This window comes from Ochotona princeps, chromosome 19 (genome assembly GCF_030435755.1).
Source record: "Ochotona princeps isolate mOchPri1 chromosome 19, mOchPri1.hap1, whole genome shotgun sequence".
In the NCBI taxonomy this organism is placed as follows: domain Eukaryota; kingdom Metazoa; phylum Chordata; class Mammalia; order Lagomorpha; family Ochotonidae; genus Ochotona; species Ochotona princeps.
The window spans coordinates 47,968,130-47,993,216 of NC_080850.1; the positions used below are offsets into that span (position 1 = coordinate 47,968,130).

General features: G+C 47.1%; 1 protein-coding gene across 1 annotated transcript; it reads left to right on the top strand.

Annotated features, from left to right (window-relative positions):
- Positions 1–1,038: 1,038 nt before the first annotated feature.
- FEM1C (fem-1 homolog C) lies at positions 1,039–24,870 on the top strand. The gene is made up of 2 exons (XM_004586349.3): positions 1,039–1,748; positions 22,960–24,870. Exons 1-2 carry the CDS (start codon positions 1,205–1,207, stop codon positions 24,267–24,269), a joined length of 1,854 nt encoding a protein of 617 aa, XP_004586406.1. The 5' UTR covers positions 1,039–1,204; the 3' UTR covers positions 24,270–24,870.
- Positions 24,871–25,087: the final 217 nt, after the last annotated feature.

The window sequence follows — 25,087 nt, forward strand, 5'->3', positions numbered from 1 at the left end:
CGGCGGATTCGCCGCTGTGTTCCGGCTACCTCAAGCGGCCGCGACGCCGCGCGGCCCGCCCCCCGGCCGTGCGCATGCGCGCTGCGCGCCTTCCCCGCCCCTAGGCGGTTGCTCGCGGCGGCCGCCGCCCTCCCCCGGCCCAATGGCGCGGCGGCCGCGTCAGTGATGTGAGGCAGCGCCGGGGCTCGTCCGGCCCGCAGCCCATTACACCATCCGCCGCGGCAGCCGCTGCAGGCGCCGCAGCCCGGCTGACGGCGGAGGGCGGGAGGCGGCCTGGCGGGGCGGGGCGGGGCGAGCGGCGCGGCCGGATTCATTCCTGTGGGGCGCGGGGCATGGAGGAGCAGCGCGGCCGCAGGCGCAGCAGGGCGGTCCGGGCGGCGGCGGGGACAACGGTTTCCATCTGAAGGGGGCGGCGGAGTCCTCGCGGCCAGCGACGGCGGAAGACTTAGCCCGGGGCAGGTAGTGGCGGCGGGCCGGGCCGCAGGCTGCGGCGCCCGCGGGAGGCCTGGGCGGGAAGGAGGGCGCCCCGGAGCGGGCGGCGGGCCGGGGCCTGCCGGGGAGGTGTCGCGGGCGCTCGGAGCCCGGGCCGGGCTGCGGTGGGCTGCGAGCCCGCGGCTCCCCGGGGCTCCCCGGGCTGGTGGGGGGCGTCCCGGCCCCGCGGGAGGGAGGCCTCCGCCGTCTGCAGGAGCGCCTCGGGCCGGGGTGTTCTGGCGTTGGCCGCCCTGTTTGGCGTGCGGGCCTTTTTTGTTCCCTGCCGCCTCCCGTCCCGCCGGCACGAGGCCTGCAGCCGCGCGCCCTTGGCCGGCTCGCCTCCGCAGAGGCCGGGGAGCGGAGCCCGGGGCCGCGCGGCGGGCGGAACTGGAACAAAGCTGGGCCGGGGAGCCCGGGGCCGGGCCGCGTTGCCCGGTGGAGCCTGCGGCTGCTCGGGGCCGGGCAGGGCAGCGGGGGCCGTTCCCCGGACCTTTCCCTTCCTTCTTACCCTGGAGAATAGGAACCTAACTTTGTTCCGGAAAATTCCTAACTGCCCTCCCCCTCCTCTCTCTAGCTGGAGCTCTGGGTCCGATGCAGGACCGACCCTGCCGTGCGCGGGGTGCCGTCCGTCCTGCCGCAGAGTTCGGGGTCCCCGAGCCGGGCCGCCCCTCGGGCGCTGTGCTCGCCGCAGGTCTCGGTCGCTCCGGCGCAGCAGCCGCCCCACCGGCCCTAAATGGATCTGAAGACGGCCGTGTTTAACGCCGCTCGCGATGGCAAACTCCGGCTGCTCACCAAGCTGTTGGCCAGCAAGTCCAAGGAGGAGGTTTCCTCCCTGATCTCCGAGAAGACCAACGGGGCGACGCCGCTGCTCATGGCCGCCCGCTACGGGCACCTGGACATGGTGGAGTTCCTGCTGGAGCAGTGCAGCGCCTCCATCGAGGTCGGGGGCTCGGTCAACTTCGACGGCGAGACCATCGAGGGCGCGCCGCCGCTCTGGGCCGCCTCGGCCGCCGGCCACCTCAAGGTGGTGCAGTCGCTGCTGCACCACGGCGCGTCCGTCAACAACACGACGCTCACCAACTCCACGCCGCTGCGCGCCGCCTGCTTCGACGGCCACCTGGAGATCGTCAAGTACCTGGTGGAGCACAAGGCCGACCTGGAGGTGTCCAACCGGCACGGCCACACGTGCCTCATGATCTCCTGCTACAAGGGCCACAAGGAGATCGCGCAGTACCTGCTCGAGAAGGGGGCCGACGTGAACAGGAAGAGCGTGAAAGGTGAGTGGGCCTGGCAGGCTGGGGGGCAGCAGGCGGAGCGGCTCTCGGGGCCCTTGCCTTGGAATGGATCCCGGGTCCCCAGGGTGCCTGTGAGGGGTCTCGGGTTTGTGCTGAGCCTGTCCTGCAGCAGAGTTTATGGAGTACACTTGGCTTGGAGACCCCTTCCCCGTTTTGTTTTTGTTTGTTTGTTTAGCTCAGCCTTCGGAGTGGAGTGAGTGGGCGCCTGGTGTGTTGTGTCCCTGCGGAGGCCAGCGCGACCTGGCAGGGTTCATCTCAGGAAAAGGGCAGTCGACTTCCTTGTTAGGACTAACAGGAAACCCATGTATGTAAATCGTCATATGTGTAGTAAGAGAAAACAGATTTTTGAAAGTATTTCAGTACTGAGAGTGAAAACAAGGACTGAGTTAAGCAGATAGGGGTTCGTAGGCTAGTAACAAGGTAAATTCCTTCGTCCAGGAAGAGCAAGGGCTTAAAAATGCTGTTTGGTAGACTTTGGACATGAAAAGCCTGGTTTCCCTACCTCTATTTAAACAGCTGCAGGGGCTCGTTAATTTTAGGAGGCTTCTAAAATGTCAAGGTAACATACATCCATCGTAAAAACATTTTGCACAGGATGGATTGACCGTCTCCTCCCTAGTGTTCAGGCGTCTGGCTGCCCGCCTGGCCCCACAATTACAGTGTGTGTGTGTGTGTGTGTGTGTGTGTATCAGCGTATGTCCCTGTCTGTCCGTCTGAGCTTGGCAGAGCTGGGACCCATGTCTGTGCCCCTGCCTCCTCTCACTGCTGGTTACTCCATGCCCTTCTGTACTTTTAACCTTCATTTATCTTGGATGCCGCTCAGCTCCAGCGTGCAGCCACCTCAGTCTTGTTTCGCAGCTGTACCGTGTTTCACTGTGTAAACGTGCGTAATCTATCTGGTCGCCACCAACAGATGTTTAGCTTTCATCCAGTGCTTTGCTAATACAGACCACGCTGTTGGGAGTATTACTGAACAAAAGTGTGTGCTTGCCCACTTGGTGCAGGCTGTGCACACCGAGCCGTGTGGGTTTGGACTGCTCACAGTCACCGAGCGTGTGTGCTGAGCGGCTTGTAAGGGTGCGAGATCATCGGGATTAGCACTGTACACTGCTGTCCTTCCAGAGCTCTCCGACTTTGCATGTACGTGTGTGTGTGCGCAGTTTTATTTTATATAATACCCTATGACTTGTTTTGCACCTCAATCTGTGTTATCTTTGTCATTAATCATAGCTCTTGAAACAACTTTGCATTCCTTGAAGCAAGGTTTATATTGCTTCCAATTTTTTAGTGTGATTAAAAAAATGCTCCCTACACATTCTTTCTTGTGAATGTTGCTTTTATTCCTGATTGGCTTTAGAAGTAGGAGAGTCAAATGCCAGCTTGTCTTTTCTTGAAATGAGCATTCTTCAAAAGAATGCTTGCTTTAAGAAAGCTAGGCACTGCGTAGCTCACCGTGTGAATACTGGAAATGTCTGGAAATAACGTGAAGCAGAGGGGTCCAAGGGGATGGCTTCTCTGCCTTCTTGGACTTGGTCTCTTCGTTTTACTCTTGTGAACATCCATCTCGACGAGACGAGCCCAGGGTCTGTGCCCCTTATGGTTCTGCAGTGTTTTATGTACATGTGGAGCTACAGAAGAGAAGCCAGTGGAATCTCTCTGGGTCGGCATTCTCCGTTACCAAGCGCAGAGGGTTTGGTCTGCTTGCCTTTGAGCTGCTTCCAAGGGATGTGTGCTTAGTCCCGCCCCGCCTCACTGCCTCGGCTGGGGTGTGTGTGTGCCCCTTCTTGTCGCCTCAGTGGTCTGCTCAGTCTCTCATTTCCCCTGTAGGGTCAATATCTAGTATATATGCCTTCAAAAATGTAAAGAAACAGCATGAGAAAACACTTTTATATCCAGAATTATTTTCGGATAGTCTCAGTTCTATGTAGCTGCGTAAATAGGTGTCATCGTTGTGTGTGCAGTTGTTTTAATGGCCTGTGACGTGACTCTTCGTGACTTGGGCAGGCTGAAGGACCTGTCCTCCCCCTCACTGCCGTCCTGAAGCTTCGGTTCTTTGACAGCCATCCCCCTGTGACTCGGTTTTTTTTTTTTGTTTCTTTAGAATGTGTTAATAGCACTTATAAAGCTAGCACCAACAGAAACTGAGACACGGACACTTGAGAGAAGGATCTGATGGAGCCGCAAGAAAGGCTCTTGACATTCTTGCCCCAAAATGGACCATTGATCACACCAGGGATCAAGTCGAGTGCTCTCTTAGGACGTTTCATTTGTCATTGTACATGGTTCCGAAGAAAGGAATTACCACTAGATTGTACTTGGTTTGCTTAAATATACAATTCGTGTGACTTCTATATCCCATTACTTTTTTTTTTTTTTTAAAGATTTATTTTATTTTTATTACAAAGTCAGATACACTGAGAGGAGGAGAGACAGAGAGGAAGCGGAGCTGCTGGGATCAGAACCAGCGGCCATATGGGATCAAGGCAAGGACCTCAGCCACTAGGCCACGCTGCCGAGCCCTATCCCATTACTTTTTAACAGGCTGTTGACATTTTGAGTATGTTTTAACCTAAGATGGAATTCATTCCTTGAGTGCGTTTGTTGAGTCCCTTGGCGTGCCAGCTGTTAGAGTTAGGAAATGGTCACAGATGAGTAAGCTTCGACCTGCAGTCCTGGACTGCCTGCTCTGGAGGGGAGCCGGGTTCATCCGTGGACACTCGAGTCACCGTATAGCCAGCCAGTAATGCTTTCTCCTGTCGCATAGCTGGAAATACTTCCCCAGCCACTCACTACCTGGGGACAGCTGATTGATTCTTTTCCCAGAGAGGGGAAAAAGTCTGAGCTGCTTTGGAAGACCTGCCCAGTCCAGCAGTCACCTTGGTTGAATTTTGAGGTGGCAATTAGGTCCTGTATGTGAATCTACAGACTGTAAATCAAAGCTGATTGTAGGAGCCACTTTGAAAGCTGTCACAGGATAATTGCTGACTTGGTTTTTTTGTTTTATTTGGACTCAGCATAAGACTTTGCATATTTAAAGTGAAAGGTACTTAATTTCTTCCCTTCTGCTTTTATTGTTTTTTTTTTTATGTTTATTTTTATTTGAAAGGCAAGTGTACAGAGAGAAAGAGAGACATGGAAAAATCTTCCAGTTGCTCGTTCACTCCCCAAATAGCCATAACAGCTGGAACTGAACCGATCAAGAGCCAGGAACCTCTTTCTCTCTCATGAATGCAGGGTCCTTGTCATCTTCTATTGCTTTCCAAAGCCATAAGCAGGGAGCTGGATGGGAAGTGAAATGGCCAGGACTCGAACTGGCACCCTTACGGGATGCTGGTGCTTGCAGGCAGAAGGTTAGCCAGTTGAACCGTTGGGTTAGCCCCTCCATTCTGCTTTTACACTCATTGGCGTGATTCACTACCGCAGGCCCAGAGGACACACTCTGGGCTGAGTTGGGAGACTTGCCCTGGGAGGTCTGAGTGTTTGTAAGAGCACCAGGTCATGGGCTGTATGGATGGTGACGTCATGGGTGCTTTGTGTAGACGAAGCACTGTGTTGGACGTTGCGTTGGCTGTGAGGAGGTAGACGGGGACAGATCTGCTGAGCGCCAGCATGAAGGTGTCAGCTGTATATCCTGTATAGGAGTTTAGAGGAGTATACTGACTAGCATCATGTCACCAAGAAAGGAAAATCTGATTGTTGGGGTTCAGGTGTGCAGGTTTTGGGGCAACTTGCCAGGCTTAGTAAATGGCAGTAGGGCTGGCAGCACTGGGACGTGTACTTGGAATTGGAAAGGAACCATATTCCATCAAGGGACACCAAGGGAGTTTGGTTTTACTTGTCATGCAGTCGTATGCCACAGTTCTCCAACAGAGGAGGAGCTGGGATCTTTAAAGAGAAATTCGCCTGTCTGCATTCTCTTGTGAGATTTTGAGGCTCTGTTTATCAGTGCATCAGATCAAGTGCGTTTGTAGCTTAGCTTACTGGACGAATGTTAAGTTGAAAAGAGAAAAATGTTATAAGCTACTTGATGGTAAGCTGCAAGCTTTTTTTTGAATTTTAGAGAACTGAGTATTTTGTAAATACTTAAGGTAGCAGGATAAGATAATATTAAAAGTGAATGATTCAGGTAGAGCTCTGGCTTTGGGCTCGTGACTGATGCAGCTAAGAGCTAGTTGGGGCAGCTTTCCTACCTTTTTACTGTGGAAGTTTTGTAACACACATAAGCCGCAATGCACCATCGCTCTGATTGTCTATTGAATACTACGTTTCTGGAGCTGGCATTGTGGTGTTGTAGGTAAACTTGCTGCCCGATTCTCTGGCATCCCAAGTGGGCACTGATTCATGCCCTGGATGCTCCACTGCTAGTCGGGTTCCTTGCTCCGAGCCTGGGAAAGCTGTGGAGGATTGCACACGACTTTGGGCCCCTTGATCCACATGGGAGACCAGAAAAACTTGGCTCCTGGCTTTGTCCTGGCCCCAGCCATTGTGGCCACTTTGAGAGTGACCCAACAGCTGGAAGGTCTCTCGTTCTCTCCCTTTCTCATATGTTGATTGATTCAAATGCCACAGTAAACGTGATGGAACCCCGAGGACGAGAGGGAGCTACTCGGATCCAACAATCACATGTATGCTGTCTGACTGAAAGTTCTCTTCTTTTGCCCCTCTTGCTTTGGGAAGAACTGTGATTGAAAAGGGAGTGTGCCAAAGAGAATGACCAGGAAATGGAGCTGCTGTGAAGTCTGCGTTGATGCTTCCAGTCTGCAGAGGAGTTGTTTCAGCCCCTTCTCTGAGCTGCAGTTTTCTTGGCCTTGAAAATTCTCCTACCGTCGAGACTCACCTGAGTCGTTGAGGCAGTTCTTGGCATTTGCCTGTCGCCAGCGCGGACCTGTGTCAGACGCAGCTGGGGCTTTCTCTGTTAAATTCCTGGCAGGAGTCACTAGCAGTGTGGGCAGGTTGCCTTTGGTTCTGTTTTCTTTTCTTTCTTTTTTTTTTTTTTAAGATTTATTTTTCTTGGAAAGTCAGATTTACAGAGAGGAGAGACAGAGGAAGATCTTCCATCCGCTGGAGTGTCGCTGTCCCGCAGCGATGGACTTGGTGCATGGAGCTGATAATAACACACGTGGACCCTGACTGATGGTCAAAGCCATAGTTTATTAGTGGCATCAAACTTTATAGACTGAGGGCCATACAGGATAAGGGAGGAAGTATTGAGCTCATCAACAAAACCATCAGTGCTTTTGTTTGGAACTCTTTTGTCTTGTATATTCCACCAGGTGTTCTCATATACATACTGTCCACTCAACTGTTCTTATGCAAATGATATCCAATAAGGTATACAAAAGTAGCCATTTGGTTATTATCCAAATATTATCCAGCCAACTGTAATCCTGTGTTCACTGACCTTCTACGGTCACAATGTCCTCCTACACTGGAGTAGCTGCAGCAGCTGGACTGAACCAATCTGAAGCCAAGAGCCTCTTCCTGGTCCCTCAGGTTGATACAGTGTCCCAAGGCTTTGGGCCGTCCTCCACTGCTTTCCCAGTCCACAGGCGAGCTGGATGGGAAGTGGAGCAGCCGGGATACGAATCAGAGCCCATATGGGATCCTGGCGTTTGCAAGGTGAGGGCTTTAGCCACTAGGCTACCGCACTGGGCCCGGTTTTTAAAATCCTTTTTTGTGAAATGTGCTTGCGTATTTCTCCTGATAGCGTGTATCCAAGGAAGGGAAGTTGTGCTGCTTCCTACCACCCACAGCAGCTGTTAGTTACCTAGGCACTGGAGTGTTCGGGATGGCTTCTCCCTCGCTTCTCTTTAAGTGGTGCAGCCCTGTGCAGCTGGAGTTAAGGAAGGATGGGTTGCCAGGCAGAGTAGTAATTGAAGAGGAAAGAGGAGTAGGGTGCATTTCCAGCCAAGCCTGTTAGACTAAAAGATTTTTAACTGGCGCTCTCTTAACACTTAAACTTCTACAAAATACAAGTATTTTGACTTTTTCAGTGGGTTTTACACAGCTTTATGAGATAGAATTCACATGCCACTCACCCAAGTGTTCAATTCCTTAGCTCTTTTTTTGTGTGGATTCATTGGTCATTGTACTGGTCAGCTTTTCATTGACGTCCTCTGCACACCTCCAGCCCCTTGCTGTGTCCCTCTTGGGTGACAGCAGCCACCTTCTGCCTCCAGCTGCCTGTTGTAGGCGTGTTAGTCAGTGAAGCTGTGTGCTGTGCCGTGTTGTTGGTCTGGCATGTTGTCAAGGTCCAGCCGTCTTGTAACGTGAGACAGTGCTTTGCTGCCGTTCCTGCTGGAAGTGCTCCAGCATCCGTGTGGAACAGTTTATCCTCAGCAGGTGAGGGGCGTTGGGATTGCTCCTACTTTTGGAATAATGCTGCTGTGAATACTCACCTGGAGTAGAGTTAGGTCACAGATCCCTCTGTTTTTGCTAGACCTATTTTCCGAAGTGCACGCACAGTCGACACTTGGTCAGTGACACAGGAAGGGCTCCGGGTTCCTCACATTTGGAATGCGCTGCCGTGTGGGGCGAGGCATGCTGTCTCACGGCTTTAATTTCTGGCTTTCCCGTGGCTAATGATGTTGAGCATTTTTGTACTTCATTTGTGTGCTTAGTGGCTATTTTTGTGTTTTCTTGAGAAAGTGTCTTCATATCCTTTATCTTTTTATTGTGTTTTTACACAGAATACAAATCTTACTGGATGCATGCTTTGCAAATATTTTCTCCCATTCTGTGAATATTTTTTATTCTGTTGAATGTATAGCATTTATGATGTTTGAGTTAAATAAGAATGTTATGAAAGTTAGACTACAGTGTTTACTAATATTGTTTTCTGCATAAGAACTTATCTAGATAATACTGCATGATATTTGTAAAACACCACCTTTTCCTGCTTTGGCGTATGTTTAGAGTCAATAGAACTGGTAAGATTTTCTGTCTTTATGGTGCAAAAGGTATAGCCTAATCACTGGTTTCTTTTCTTTTTCTTTTTTTTTTTTCTAGATTTATTTTTTTATTGCAAAGTCAGATATTCAGAGAGGAGGAGAGACAGAGGAAGATCACCATCCATTGATTGACTCCCCAAGCGGCTGCAAAGGCTGGTGCTGAGCCAATCCGAAGCCGGGAAACAGGAGCCTCTTTTGGGTCTCCCACGTGGGTGCAGGGTCCCAAGGCTTTGGGCCGTCCTGACTGCTTTCCCAGGCCACAGGCAGGGAGCTGGATGGGAAGTGGAGCTGCCGGGATTAGAACCGGCACCCATATAGGATCCCGGTGCGTTCAAGGTGAAGACTTTAGCCATTAGGTCACAGCGCCAGGCCCTTGGTTTCTTTTTTAAAGGTTTATTTGTATTTGAAGGTTTCTTTTTTAAAGGTTTATTTGTATTTGAAAGAGTTACGAAGAGATGGTTAGAGAGATCTCCATGTGTTACTCATTCCCCAGGTGGCTGCAGTGGCCGTATTCTGCTGCTTTCCCAGGTCGTGAGCAGGGAGCTGGGTGGGAACTGGATGAGACGCCAGTGGTGCAGGTGGAGGCTCAGAGCCCTGTGCTGTGTCCCTGGCCCCAGCCTGCCCGTGGTGAAACATGCTCCTGCTCTCAGGCTTCCCTTCAGCTGTGTTGGCTGTGTGGCAGAGCTGTATAGCAATCAAGGAAATAAGGTTCCTCTTCCGTTTTCTTGCTTGTCAGTGTCTAGCAAGTTTCCCAAGAAAACACAAAAATAGCCACTAAGCATCCCTGCGTCACTGGACTCATCCCAGAAAACCTGAATCCAAACCTGCATTTCACTGTGCTCCTCTGGGGCTTTGTACATTGAAGTTGGAGAAGCACAGCTTTAATTGACTTACAAGGAAGAGGCACAAAAGTTTGAAACACGTGAAGACTTCAACAACACACTCTGTGGAATTGTTAATGCTGGAACAATTACATTATCAGGAGTAGTTTTTGAATATTTTTGGAGTGCTTGTGTGAGGGGACTTTTTTTTTAGTTAATCCTCACTTTATTATAATGAAAAAAGTAGCTAAATAAATAGAATTTTATTTTGTCTATGATTTTAACGGCAAAGGTGCAGAAAAAAATTTAAAAATTAGGAGTCCACACTTGATAAGCAGTTGCTTGAGACATTTGCATTTCATGTAAGATATGAGCTGTTGAGTCTTAGCTGGTCCACTTCTGATCCAGCTCCCTGATTATGTCCCTGGGAAAGCAATAGAAGCTGGCCCGAGTACTAGGGTCCCTGTCTCCTGTGTAGGAGACTCAGACTGAGGTTCTGATTATGGGTTTGGCCTCGCCCAGTCATGACTGTTGAGGCCTTTGGGGAATTAACTAGCAGATGGAAAAATCTCTCCTTCTGCTTTTGAGGGGACATTTTTGTTTCACTAAAACATTAGTTATGAGGTTTGGCACTGTGGCTTGACTGGCTAATCATCCTCTGCTTTGCAAGTGCCAGGATCTCATGTGGGCACCGGGTCATTTCCTAGCTGCCCCACTTCCCATCCAGCTCCCTGCTTGTGGCCTGGGAAAGCAGTCAAGGATGACCCAAAGCCTTGGGACTCAGCCCCCGCTGGGAGACCTGGAGGAGGCTCCTGGCTTCAGATTGGCTCCGCTCCGACCATTGTGGCCATTTGAGGAGTGAAGCAGCAGATGGAAGATTTTTGTCTCTCTTCTCTGTAAATCTGCCTTTCCAATAAAAATAAGTTTTAGTTACTTCTGTGTATTCTTGGAAGCTGATTTGGCCTGTGCCTTGATGAGTTGTAATCTTACCAAACTATAGAACCTCCCCCATGACTTCAGTGAGTGACTGCACACAACGACTTGATTCCTGGTTCAGTCAAACCAGGAACATCTGGCTAGGCCTCAAACTAGTCCTTCATTGAAAAAGTGATACCTTGGGGTTACTTATTTCAAGATAAAGATTGACGCCCATTGTTAGGCACCTAAATACTTATATGTACTTATTGTCGATATTTTAGGTGGGGCTAGAGTTGGGTGCAACAGGTTAAGCTACCACCTTCAGTGGCAACACCCATGTGTGTGCTGCTCCAGGACTGTCCACTCCTTCGCAGCGTGCCTGAGGAAGCAGTGGAAGAAGAGGTACGTCCAGGTGCTCCTGCACCCATGTGGGAGGCTCAGATGGAATTCTAGGCTCCCAGCCTTGGCCTCACCACTCACTCTGGCCAGTGGGGTAGTAAGCCAGCAAATCGAAGATCTCTCCATCTTTCCTGCTCCTTGTAATTCTGCCTTTCAAATAAATAAATAATTACTTTTAAAAAGGTAATAGATGGCATAGATATTGTGCAGCCAGTGAAGACTTTGCTTAGGACCCCACATCCCATATTGAAATGTCAATTTGAATGTAAAGCTACTTTTTTTTTTTTTTAAGATTTATTTATTTTTATTGGGCAGTCAGATATACAGAGAGGAAGATCTTCCGTTCAGTGGTTCACTCCCCAAGTGACCCCAATGGCTGGAGCTGAGCCAATCCAAAGCCAGGAGCCAGGAGCTCTTCTGGGTCTCCCACACGGGTGCATGGTTCCAGGGATTTGGGCCGTCCTCAGCTGCTTTCCCAGGGTGGAAAGCAGGGCCACCGGGATTAGAACCAGAAACCATATGGGCTCCGGGCGTGTGCAAGGCGAGGACTTTAACCACTATGCTATTGCACTGGGCTCAAAGCTACTCTTTTTACATTTAGGTTCCTGCATGTTGGGACACAAAAGAGAACGGCCCAAGTGCTTGGGTTTGTCTACCCAAGTGGGTGTCCCAGCTTTGGTTGCTGGGGGCATTTGAAGTACGAACCGTTCTGATGCAAGATTCTTAAAACATTTAAAAGTATTTTTTAAAATACTACAGATTCCTTTAAAATGAATAGGAGTAAACATTGGGTCTCTTGAGAAATTGGGCACCATGCTTTTTGTTTTCCACAATACAGCTTTGCAGCTATAGGGGTTCTTCCCTCCCCTGCCCCTCCCCTGCCCCTCCCCTGCCCCTCCCTCCTTATCACAGTGGTATAATCCCTTAGGAACAGTTACAAGTTTAACTTCCATCTGTTTCAATATATCATGACATGGTAGCTATTGGCAAAAGTAACAAATCCAGTACCATAGAAGGTGTGTTTGAAAGTTTCACTGGGAGTTCTACTTTTATTCAGGAGTAGACACCTACTGCAGTGTTGTCTTTACTTCTCAGATGCTAGCTGCCGTTATAGTTTATCCATGTTTGCATGTTTACTTGTATGTGTTGAGTTTGTACTTTCTATGAAGGCTGTTTTGTATCAGAACATACAATGTTTGTGCTTTGAGCAGTGGTGTACTTCACTGAGTGAATAGGAGGCATTTTGTTGCAAACTGTATGATTTCATTCTTTGTGTGTGTGAGGTCTTTTTTATTATTTTTTTGAAATTTTTTATGGCACAATTCCATCAGTTTGGGAATTTCCCCTTCCACCTGCCCTATATTGTTACAGCAGTACAGTCCTTCCACAGCAGTTAAAGTCTGTCATTCTGGTATGTAAGTGTGTCATGACATTGAAGGTATAGGTAATAATAGGAAGTCCAACATGCTATTGTTAAGGTATATTTAGCAGTTTCGTTGGGAGTAGAGCTGTGTACTACAGTGTATTTTCACTTCTCAGTATGCTGATCTTCATTTATACAGTTCCTCCAGATGAACAGATTTGTATATATGTTTACCTATATATCTTGGTCTTGTATTTTGCAGGAAGGTTACCTTACATAAGAGAGAACAACATATAATATTTGTTCTGTGGCATTGATTAATTTCATGAGCGTAATGGTTTCTAGTTCGACCATTTGGTTGCAAATGATAGATTTTCATTTTTAAAGCCTGAGTAGTAGTCCATAGAGTAGATATGCCACAGTTTCTTTATCCGTTCCTCTTTCTTTTTTTTTTTTTTTAAGATTTATTTATTTATTTATTTTGGAAAATCAGTATTCAGAGAGAAGGAGAGACAGAGAGAAAGATCTTCCGTCCGATGGTTCACTCTCCAAGTGACCGCAATGGCTGGAGCTGTGCCCATCTGAAGCCTCTAGTCTCCTCCTGGTCTCCAAATTGAGTGCAGGGTCCCAAGGCTTTGGGCCATCCTCGACTACTTTCTCAGGCCACAAGCAGGGAGCTGGATGGAAAGCGGGGCTGGCAGAATTAGAACTGTAACAGGCCCCAAAGAACTTCTTTGCCGGAGTCCAGCACTGGTGAAGTGTGCGTGGAGTCGGTGCAAAGAGAGAAAGAAAGAGACGGACCACTAGGATTCCATGATGATAGTGGACTGTGCAATAATGCCGTCTGCTTTATTTAAGCAGAATCAGTGAAACTCTGGCTCAGACTTTCCACGTCATGGTCAAGTGGGTGTTTCTAAGGACAACCCTGCCACCTGCTTTACCCAAAAACAATAGAAGTTCCTGCTACAATTCTTATTCTACAACTTAATCTTGTATCACAAAGAAAAGGAGAACCTAAAGATTAAGGAAAGAATGAAACCCTAAATACAGGTCCCTTGATTAGCATAAGGTCAATGGGGACAGCCAAGACAGTAGGAATAATAGAAGGCCGTTTTGTAAGACATTATTATTGACATTAACCTCCAAGCTCACATTGTGTAAAAAGCCAGTCTCACAGTAGCAAAAATGCCTGGACAGATTAGAATTCTTCCGCACGGTGGTCCGGTGTCCATGCAAAGGAAGGTGGAGCTGCATCCAGGTGGCTGTAGATATCTGCCGCGCCCTGCCTCAGTGGGAGGTTCCTTGCGTCCCTGCCAGCAATGGAACAATGTCTTCACACCCTCGTGTCCCCCACATCCACTGCACGGACCCCAACACTTCTTGATCAGGTTTTAAGAATTACATAATACAATATGGGTTTTTTTCCTTCCCCTATTTATTTATTTATTTATTTATTTATTTTTAAAGATTTATTTATTTTATTGCAAAGTCAGATATACAGAGAGGAGGAGAGACAGAGAGGCAAATCTTCTGTCTAGTGATTCACTCCCCAAGTGAGCTGCAACGGCTAGTGCGCGCCGATCCGAAGCCGGGTACCAGGAACCTCTTCTGGGTCTCCCACGAGGGTGCAGGGTCCCAAGGCTTTGATCCGTCCTTGACTGCTTTCCCAGGCCACAAGCAGGGAGCTGGATGGGAAGTGGAGCTGCCGGGATTAGAACCGGCGCCCATATGGGATCCCGGGGCGTTCAAGGCGAGGACTTTTAGCCGCTAGGCCACACTGCCGGGCCCTATTTATTTATTTATTTATTTATTTATTTATTTTTAATTATTTATTATTTAACTTCAGTAATTACATTGTATTATGTGACACAGTTACATAGATACTTGGGTTCTCCCCACCCCTCCTATTTATTTATTTTTAAGCATTTGTTTTTATTGGAAAGTCAGATTTACAGGGAGGAGAGGCAGAAAGATCTTTTACTGATTCACTCCCCAAGTGACTGCAACAGCCGAAACTGAGCTGATCCGAAGTCAGCACCCAGAAGCTTCCTCTGGGTCTCCTGTGTGGGTGCGGGGTCCCAAGGCTTTGGGCCATCCTCCACTGTTTTCCCAGGCTACATTCAGGGAGCTGGATGGGAAGCAGGGCAGCCAGGACTCAAAACAGGCACCAAATGGGCTCCAGGCACTTGCAATGGAAGGATTAGCTAATTGAGCCCTTGTACTGGGCCCACTTTTTTCCTTCTTAAAACTAGATTTACTAAACTCAGTGCTAAGTGTATTTAGGATGCCTAGGAGTGTATGTGTATTTAATTCTGTGTTTATTGTTTTGTTCTGTTGCTTACTTTGTGAATGCAGACACTGTGATAAGAGTAGAGGAATGGTGGTCACTCTGTTGTTCTAAGTTTTTTTTATAGTTTTCATTTACTTGATAAGAGCAGTATGGACGGAGAGAGTGAGCGCACACTTCCATCTGCTGCCTTGTCCCTACGTGCCCACAGCAGCCAGTGCTGGGCCAGCCTGAAGCCCGGAGCCTGGAACTCCGCCAGTCTCCCCATGGGTGAAAGAGCCCAAGCCCCTGAGCCATCATCTGCCACTTCCCAGTCTGTGTTAGCAGGCCGCGGGATTGGTAGCAGAGCAGCAGGCATTCAGACCAGCGCCCAGTGTAGGATGTGGGTGTCCCAAGCAGGAGCTTAACGTGCTATGCGACAGCACCTGCCCCATGTTCTGTGTACACTGCTGACATACGTTGTTTTGTGATCATAAATGCAGTTAAGTCAATGGTGTTAATTAACAGAAGGTCCAATAAATGTTTTTTAATGATGTTTGGCATAGAACTTCACACTTCACATAAAGCAGACACAGAACGTAGTAAGTTGATATTCATATTTGGCTTAAAATGATTTTTCAAGCCCAGCAGAATGATTCAATTGGCTTTTCTTCTCCCTCCAAGCGCTGGGATCCCATATGGGTGCCAGTTCCTGTCCCGTTTCATTTCCCACCCAGCTCCCTGCTTGTGGCCTGGGAAAGCAGTCGAGGACGGCCCAAAACCTTGGGACCCTGCACCCCTGTGGGAGACCTGGAAGAGGCTCCTGGCTCCTGGCTTTAGATCCGCTCAGCTGTAGTGGTTGCAGCCACTTGGGGAGTGAGCCACTGGGTGAAAGATAGTTCTGTCTGTTCTCTCTGTAAGTCTGCCTTTCCAATAAAAATAAATTTTTAAGAAAAATGACTCTTCGCTAGAAAGTACATTTAATACAGCATATCCATTATTCTTGAGTGAAATAACTGATAGAACGAAATGTTTGTGGTAGGTATAACAAGAAACTTAGTATTATTTTATAAAGTGTTTATTGCAAGTCAAACTAGCAATTATCAAAGAAAGCTTATATTGACAAATATTTTATTTACATAGGAATAGAGCTAATAGATTATAAGATGGATTACAGTGTAAGAGAATAGTGTAGAAATGGGACTTTAAATATATTTTGTTATCTCTTTGAAAGTGAATTGAAAATATATTAAATCATCACACAGTTGGGCTAGACTGTTTTTTGGTCATTTGTTTATTCACATACAAGAAAACTCATCCATTTTAATGTGTGGTTCTGTAAGTTTTGAAAAAAATATGCTGCTACAGTAAAGGTTAAAATAAAAAATTGTTTGTGTCCATTGAGTGCCGTGTCTGTTCTGTGTGTATGTGAGGGTGACAGTAAGACCGACAGCTCCCATCGGGCCGCTGTTTTCTCCCCGGATAACCTCAGCAGCCAGTGGTTGGGAAACACGCCGGCCCGTGTAAACTGACACTCAGCTGAGCGGTCCCCACTGCCTGCCACGGCCCCTCCTGGCAGGACGCTGGCATTCTGAGGAGCGTCGCGGGCACCTTAGCTGTTGGACTGGACAGTAATTGTAGTGGTGAAAATTCTGAAGCCGTGTGATATCCACCAACACGGAAATGATTGTATAAATTGTCCCATCATTCTCGAACTTTCACCATCAGAGCATGAGGAGTGGTTATGTAGTGGTTTATATAGTTTATAGAAGCTATGTAGATTACATAGGTGGAAAGCTGGAGATAGTAGTATACGTCCTGATGACAATTTTGTCAAAACGTAAAGAGTTGGGCAACGAGAAACACTGAAGAAAGTGGTATAAGGAAAGGTTTTTTGATAAGACCACAAAAACATAGGCGATGAGAGCAAAACTGGAGCAGGGAATTTGTCAGACTGTGAAAGCAAGCTGTCATGCGAGCGAGGAGGCAGCCAGCAGAATGGGGGAGATACTGGCAAGCTGCCCGTATGACAGAGGACTGATGTCCGGCATACATAAGGAACTCCATAGAAATAAAAATGAGAGCGGGGTTTTAGAATGGGCAGATGACCCCAACAGACATTTCCCAGGAGAAGTAGGCAGCCTAAAAAAAAAAGTGTTGAGAAATTACTTTCCTTCACTGATCCTCAATGAAATGCTTATCAAAAGTGTATTGAGGGCTTGGCGGCGTGGCCTAGTGGCTAAGGTCCTCGCCTTGATCCCATATGGCCGCTGGTTCTAATCCCAGCAGCTCCACTTCCTCTCTATCTCTCCTCCTCTCGGTACATCTGACTTTGTAATGAAAATAAAATAAATCTTAAAAAAAAAAAAAGTGTATTGAGGGCTCTGTGCTGTAGCCTAGTGGCCAAAGTCCTTGTCTGGCACACACCAGGACCCCTTATGGGCGCAGTTCAGGTCCTAGATACTCTATTTCCCATCCAGCTCCCTGCTTGTGGCCTGGGAAAGCAGTCGAGGACGGCCCAAAGCTTTGGGACCCTGCACCCCTGTGGGAGACCCAGAGGAGTTTTCTGGCTCCTGACTTCGGATGGGTGCAGCTCCAGCCATTGCGAGCCGCTTGGGGAGTGAATCATCGGACGGAAGATCTTCCTCTCTGTGTCTCCTCCTCTCTGTACAACTGACTTTCTAATAAAAATAAAATAAATAAGGCTTTTATATATACTGAAAAATAATTTGTTTTTAGGAAGTATACATACAGTTCTGGGGCTGGTGCTGTGGCATACTGGGCTAGTATCCCATATGGGCACCAGTTTGTCTTCCAGCTGCTGCAGTTCCAATCCAGCTCCCTGTTTGTGACCTGGGAAAGCAGCAGAAGATGGCCCACGTCCCAGGTCCCTCCCGTTTGTGAGGCTGGAGGAAGTGTCTGGTCTCTGGCTTTGGATTGGTTCAGCTCTGGCTGTTGTGACCATTTGCAGAGTGAACCAGCAGATGGAAAACCTCTCTTCTTCTGTGTTACTGCCTTTCAAATAAAAAATAAGATCTTGTTTATAGAAAAAAGTATATACTTCTGTTGCAGTAACATGGATGAAGCTGCAAGACCAAATGTTAAGTGAAACAAATGACAGTGTCCAGTTTTTGTTTGTGGAAGCTGGAAAAATTGATCAGGGGGAGGTACTGAGGGAAACTGGAGTCCTCTGAGGCGAGGGAGGGCGTAGGAAGGTGGCGTGGTGTCGGCCTGTCGGGAAGGGTGACTGCTCGGCGGCAGTTCAGTGTAGCCAGGAAAGAATTTGAAGATTCTCAATACTTGGAAATGATAGACCTGGAGATGCTAATTATTAATTATTATTTTCATTTTGACCTGTACATATTTATACATGTACCAAATTATAATACTGTACCCCATAAATCATACACACATATCAATTAAAGATCAAGTTGTTAAAAGACTTTGGTAAATGACACCAGGGATTATAGTTGCTTTAAAGTGACTGTTTCAAGTGCCTATTTCCTTCTGCTGAATCTTGAGTACTCCAGGCTGGAACTCCCAGACTTAACCGTTAGGGCCTTCTTGGTCCTCAAAGGGTCGCGATGTTCTGTGTAACCTGTTGGAGTCATTGAGAAAAATCTCAAATTTTACTTTTTGAACTTATTTTGTCCTCAAGAGCACAGCTTGGATCACTTTTTGTGAAACTTGTATTAAAAATGTGAACCTGCCTTGGCTTGGGCAGTACACTAGTTTGTGGGGTTACAAAAACAAAGGCTCTGTGTAGTTTGGGATCAGTTCTATGGGCATCAGTGGCAGACAGTATTACTATGTGTCTGCCAGGACTGAGGATGGTTATTCAGCAGCATCCTCACAGATGGCAGGCTGTTGTGGCATGTCCAAAAAGGACTGTCTGAACACCTGGAAAGCCAGATAGTTAAACAGGTAAAGAAAGAAGGTGGGGGCTCGAGGCGGTAGCATAGCGGTTAAAGTCCTTGCCTTGAACACGCCAGGATCCCATGTGGGTGCCGGTTCTAATCCCGGCAGCTCCACTTCCATCCAGCTCCCTGCTTGTGACCTGGGAAAGCAGTTGAGGACGGTCCAAAGCCTTGGGACCCTGCACCCTCGTGGGAGCCCCAGAAGAGGTTCCGGGTTCCCGGCTTCGGATCGAACCGGTTGTTGCGGTCAAGTGAATCATCGGACAGAAGATCTTTCTCTCTCTTTGTCTCTCCTCCTCTCTGTATATCTTTGTAAAAAAAAAAAGAAAAGAAAAAAAAAAGGAAGGCATTTTGGAGCCAGGGATTTATGGCTTAGCGCTGATCTCTTTTTTGTATATAAAATCAATTTGTCTTATTTGCCTTGTATGGTTAACAGGGTTAGTAAATAGATCATGGACATTTTAAAGAACTGTACTAGTATACCTTTTTCTTCCTTATTTCTGCTTTTTAATGATGGATTTCTACCTCTCTGTGTTTACTGTTTATTCTGCATTACTTCTTGAGATGCAAACCTGGATTTTATTACGCTCTCCTTGTTTTTTCTTTTATAGGTTTAATGGTATGCATTGCTCTCTAAGCATAGTGTTAGCTGTATCGCGTAAGACTTGGCTTTTAATCTTTTTATTACCGCCAGTTAAACATATTTTCTTCCCCTCCCCCCAGGATTTATTTATTTATTTATTTATTTATTTATTTGAAAAGCACGGTTCCCGAGAGCAGGGTCTCCCCTGCACTCGTCCTAATTTAGGGTTACATTTGTTTCGTCTTTTCACTTCCAGCCTCACTCTGTTCTTTTATTTGAGGATTTTCTTTAGGATGTGTCTTTGAGTTTTCCCCATTTGTGATTTAGTCTGGCGGTTTTTGTCTTTTGTCTGCTAGTTACCTAATTTACTTTTTTTAAAATGTTCCTTTGTCTTTTTAAAGATCTCCTTTTGTTTCTTTGTATCAGGCAGTGTAGTTACATGCACAGTCTGTGGCTTTAATTTCAGTGAGTTCTCTGGATGACAAAGTGGAGCAGAACTAATCCAGGAATCTGAATCCCAGAGTGGCCTAGAATATGAAGCCCTTGTTCACCTGGTACTGCACTTGGGAAACTCCACACTTGCGCAGAGAGAACGAAGGCTGAAGTCATCGGAGAAAGTTGTCGGAAACTACCTGTAGGCAGTGTGTGATTTGGATCTCATCCTGGGATTGCTCGTCACAGTAATCCCAGTGCTGAACCACTTGGGGTCAAAACATTTCTAATAGGGCTTATCCGACCTGTGATTTCTGAGCCTGGCATGTTTAACTTCCTGCTTTACAGCAGGGCAGAGCTCCTGGGGCTTGGAGGGCCCCGTCTTTATGCGGCGACTGTCAAGCAGTGTGCCGCTGTGAGTTTCAGGCCCTGTGGAACGTTGCAAGGATGATTTTATTTGGACTCACTCACCTGTCACTTCCAGCTGACATCTGTGCCCGCTTCTCAGGCTTTGTTGTGACCTGCCCTTCTTCTGCCCAGAGAGCACTAGTGTCTAGGTTGGGAATAACTCCTCTTCATGGCAGAGTTGCCCCTCCTGTCCCACTTACCTAATGTGGGGAGAGTCCGAGGCTGGCAGTGCCCTCCCTGTGCCCTCCAGCACCCCGTCTCCTGGCTTGTTGTTGCTGAGGACTTTGCCAGTAATCTAGATTGCTGCTCTTTGGCAAGAAATTTTTGTTTTTGTACTTAGTTTTTGGCAGTATGCTGTGGTGTGGTTATCTTGTCATATATCCTTATTGGAGTTTATAGCTTGATCTTTCAAGGACTTGTAGAAAATTCTCACTTTGTAAATACTGCCTTTAGCTGCTTGCTCCCTCCAGAGTGATGGCTTTCAGTCTGCTGACCCTCTGACGTAGCCTCCTGCCACCACCCCTGCTTTGTGTTTTCATTGGACCTGTCTTCCAGTTCACAAATTCTATATTCAGCTATTTGTAATATGCATTAAAATTGTCTATTTAATTTTTCCTTTCTGAAATATGTATTCTTTTTAAGTTTGAAGTGTGGCTTTTTTTTTTGTTTGAAAGGCATAAAGACAAAGAGATGTGCCCCAGATGCTTGCAACAGCTAAGCCTGAGGCAAGCTGAGGCCTAGAAGGAGCCAGAAACTTCATCCAGATGGCCTGTGTAGGTGGTGGGGACCCAGGTTTGCTGCCTCCTGGATTGCACAGTAACAGGAAGCTGGATCTGAGGTAGAATTTGACACTTCAGTGTGGGATATGGTTGCCCCAAGAGGCATTTATTTATTTTATTACAAAGTCAGCTACACAGAGAGGAGGAGAGACAGAGAGGAAGATCTTCCATCCGATGATTCACTTCCCAAGTGACTGCAATGGCCGATGCTGTGCTGATCAGGAGCCAGGAGCTCTTCCAGGTCTCCCACAGGAGTGCAGGGTTCCAAGGTTTTGGGCCATCCTTGACTGTTTTCCCACGCCACAAGCAGGGAGCTGGATGGGAAGTGGAGCTGCCGGGATTAGAACCGGCGCCCACATGGGATCCCGGCGTGTTCAAGGCGAGGTCTTCAGCCACTAGGCCACGGCGCCGGACCCCCCCCCCGAGGCATCTTAACACCTACCCCAAATGCTTGCCATTGCTGCCTTATTGTGCTTTCCAGTTTTCTCGTGAATTCTCAATCAAAAAACAAACAAAACCTCTTTGAATGTGGTACACGTAACTTTTAAAATCTGAATAACTGCGTTACCTGGAGCTCAGGTTAGGTGGTTTTGTTAGCTCTTATTTCTGTGTGGGTTTTTTTTTTTGTATTTTAGTTGCTTGCATTCTGTCCTTGTTTTTTTATTGGATACCATGAATTATATAAGTATATAGAAAATAACTGGAGCCCTAGTTTGATAATATCTTCCTCTAAATTGTATTCATATTTCTGTTCTTTTACCTAGAATAGAGAAGAATGCTATCGGACCCTCCTCTTTATGTTCAGTTCTCTTTATTTGTATGTTCCATTTCTTAGAAAGAATTGGAGTAACAGGCCTGCTCAGTGGTTTTTAAAATGTGCTTGGTGTAGTGGTAATATTTAATTGAAGTGGTTTCAGACTAACGAACATTGGTAGGAAGTTCTAGTTCTCAGTGCCTGCTCGCTTATACACTGCTAAAGCATTTTATCACATAACCTCCTTGGAATCATCGAAGTCCTAGGTCAGAATAAACATGTAATGATGTCATACTTAGGATATCTTGGAAGACTAAGCAGGATAAATTTGTAAAAATTTTAGATTATAGACTAGATTTGCTATTTGCAGTATTCAGGTTTAAACTGCTTTCTGGCCCACAAACTGCCTCAGGGTCCCCAGAGTGGCCCACCCTCATGTTTGGAGGTGACTGACTATACAGTTCTCATCGTGGCTGACTTTCCAGCAGCTGATCCAGAGAGAACCTGGGTGAGGTCTGGAGGAATCCTGTCTCCTCTTTGTGAGCTCACAGACGCCACGTGCTTTCACAGCCATGAAAATGGCCTGTGTGTGTGATGGTTCTGCATGGGGAAGCCCCTGGAGAGTGCACAAGGCTTTTATTGGGGGCTGCCCTTTATGGTATTGGGAGGTTGTAGATCAGGGCGGACAACTGTTCCCCACACAGGTTCCCAGATACCCGCTCGGGCTCACCCTTGCAAGTAGGTCTTTCTGAAGGGAGCGCTGCCAGCCTGCCTGGTAAACCTGTCCTGAATTGTCTGCATTGTGTGCAGATATCAGAGCTCTGCGTGATAATTTCTAATTTGATAACTGGGAAGATGTTCATCATTCAGTTTAGATGGCTAAAAATACCTGTTTATCATGTCTTAATGTATTTCATACAAGTTTTACTCATTTGCCTGTTGTCAGTTTTAATCCATGTGTGGGAAGACTAGGACAGAGTTAGAACATTTAGTACATCTAAAAAGAACATTGAAAAAGTTAAATTACAATGGGAAGTAATCCATTATGAAAGGACACTTCAGATGTCTCCTTTTAAAGTTCATGGTGAACCACCCAAATTTCAATGGACTTGTTTTTCTTATGGAAGCTTTTTGAAGAGAGTATGTTACCAAGAATTTTGGCTAGAACAGCAGAAGTTAACTTGGCAGTAAGAAACACCAAATTCTGACTACTGAGAGTGAAGTGAAAGACTGGTAGGTTAAAACTGGAAGTTGACCCAGAAAGATAAATGACTTCAGCAAGACTGGGATTCGCTGGTTAATTTTATTTCACCGAGTTTTAGTCACAGAACGTGCACTTGAAAACATTGATAACAAGTGCTAAGAGGCCATGGATGCAGTGTCTCCTCTAGTGACTTGAGGAGTGTCCTAGCTGCTTGCGTGAGGCGTTTGTCAATGCCAAATCAGATGCTGCTGCTGGGATGCTCTTTTTTTTCCCTCATTGCAGTTAACGTGCATCTCGAGGGTGGTTAGACACTGCCTGCTTCTCTTCAGGAGTTAATGTACGTGTAAGTGGTGATGATATCCAGGTCTCTCAAAGTATGTTGTTTCCCTCCTCTTCAAGGTAATACTGCCTTGCATGACTGTGCGGAGTCTGGAAGTCTGGACATCATGAAGATGCTGCTTATGTATTGTGCCAAGATGGAAAAGGATGGTTATGGGATGACTCCGCTTCTCTCTGCGAGTGTGACTGGTCACACAAATATCGTGGATTTCCTGACACACCACGCACAGACCAGCAAGACAGAACGCATCAATGCTCTGGAGCTCTTGGGAGCTACATTTGTAGACAAGAAAAGAGACCTCCTTGGGGCGTTGAAGTATTGGAAGAAGGCGATGAACATGAGGTACAGTGACAGGACGAATATCATCAGTAAGCCGGTGCCGCAGGCGCTGATCATGGCCTATGACTACGCCAAGGAGGTCAACAGTGCTGAGGAGCTGGAGGGCCTCATCGCCGACCCTGACGAGATGAGGATGCAGGCCCTGCTGATTCGAGAGCGGATCCTCGGGCCTTCTCATCCTGACACCTCCTACTACATCAGGTACAGAGGAGCCGTCTATGCAGACTCGGGGAATTTCAAGCGATGCATCAACCTGTGGAAGTATGCTCTTGACATGCAGCAGAACAACCTGGACCCCCTGAGCCCCATGACCGCCAGTAGCTTGCTGTCTTTTGCAGAACTGTTCTCCTTTATGCTTCAAGACAGGGCAAAGGGCCTGCTGGGCACCACTGTGACATTTGATGATCTTATGGGCATCCTGTGCAAAAGCGTCCTTGAGATAGAGCGTGCCATCAGACAGACTCAGTGTCCCGCCGACCCGCTGCAGCTGAACAAGGCGCTCTCCATCATTCTACACTTGATCTGCTTGCTGGAAAAAGTTCCTTGTACTCTTGAACAGGACCACTTCAAAAAGCAGACTATCTACAGATTTCTTAAGCTGCACCCAAGAGGAAAGAATAACTTCAGCCCTCTGCATCTGGCTGTGGACAAGAACACGACCTGTGTGGGACGGTACCCTGTGTGTAAGTTTCCATCCCTCCAGGTGACCGCTATTCTGATAGAATGTGGTGCTGACGTGAACGTCAGAGACTCCGATGACAACAGTCCCTTACACATCGCCGCTCTCAACAACCATCCAGACATCATGAATCTCCTTATTAAATCAGGTGCCCATTTTGATGCCACAAACTTGCACAAACAAACTGCTAGTGACTTGCTGGATGAGAAAGAAATAGCTAAAAATTTGATCCAGCCCATAAATCACACCACGTTGCAATGTCTTGCCGCTCGTGTCATAGTGAGTCATAGAATTTATTATAAAGGGCATATCCCAGAGAAGCTGGAGACCTTTGTGTCGCTTCACAGATGATAGTCTGTGCTTGCGCAGTCACAGTCGCTTCATGAATGAGCACTGTTGTGAGAACACCAGCATTCATTTAGCTTGACATTGTTGTGCTCTCCTTGGCTAACGCGTTATAAGCATCAAATTTACAGGATTGGTTTCCCAGTATTTAATATAAATATACCATATAATATATTGTTTGTGAATTATTAAGAAATGTCATATTCAGATTTTTAGAACTGTCTGCCAAAGGCTACCCATTCTGGTTCTGTTTGCTGTTGGTGTTTGGGGCAGAGTTAACCAGTCTTCAGTGGTGTCTTTATACTTACACTGGTTTGAATTTTATACAGCTGAAGGTCTTTTTTCTTCTCCTCTGGTTCCACATTACTTTTTCCCTGGCCATTTCTACCACGATTTCCGCCCTTATGGACCCGTGCTAGGTTGTACAAACATGGACTTGTTACCGTCTGCAGTTACCATAAGTGCTTTATCTTCTCTATGCACTGGCTTAAACTGGACTGTTGTATGTTAGCACATTTCTATGCAGCAGTTGGTCGACTTAACTCAGAAACTCTTGAATTTGTTACAAAGTTTGTTTTATTAAAGCATGACAATTTCTAGAGCCACAGGTCAGCTATTCTGAGCGCAGGCTTTTCTCTTTGTTTTTTTTTTCTTTACATCTGAGGTTTCTTGAACCCACTGAAATTCTTGTGTGCTAAATTTGGGAAACAGATCTATTCTCATTAACCCAATTGAAATTGAGGTCTGTCAGCTCAGTGCACCAGGTAGTCAAAGGAAGGCGCTAAGGTGATCCGCCCTTCATGCCGTGCCAGGCTCGTCTTGCG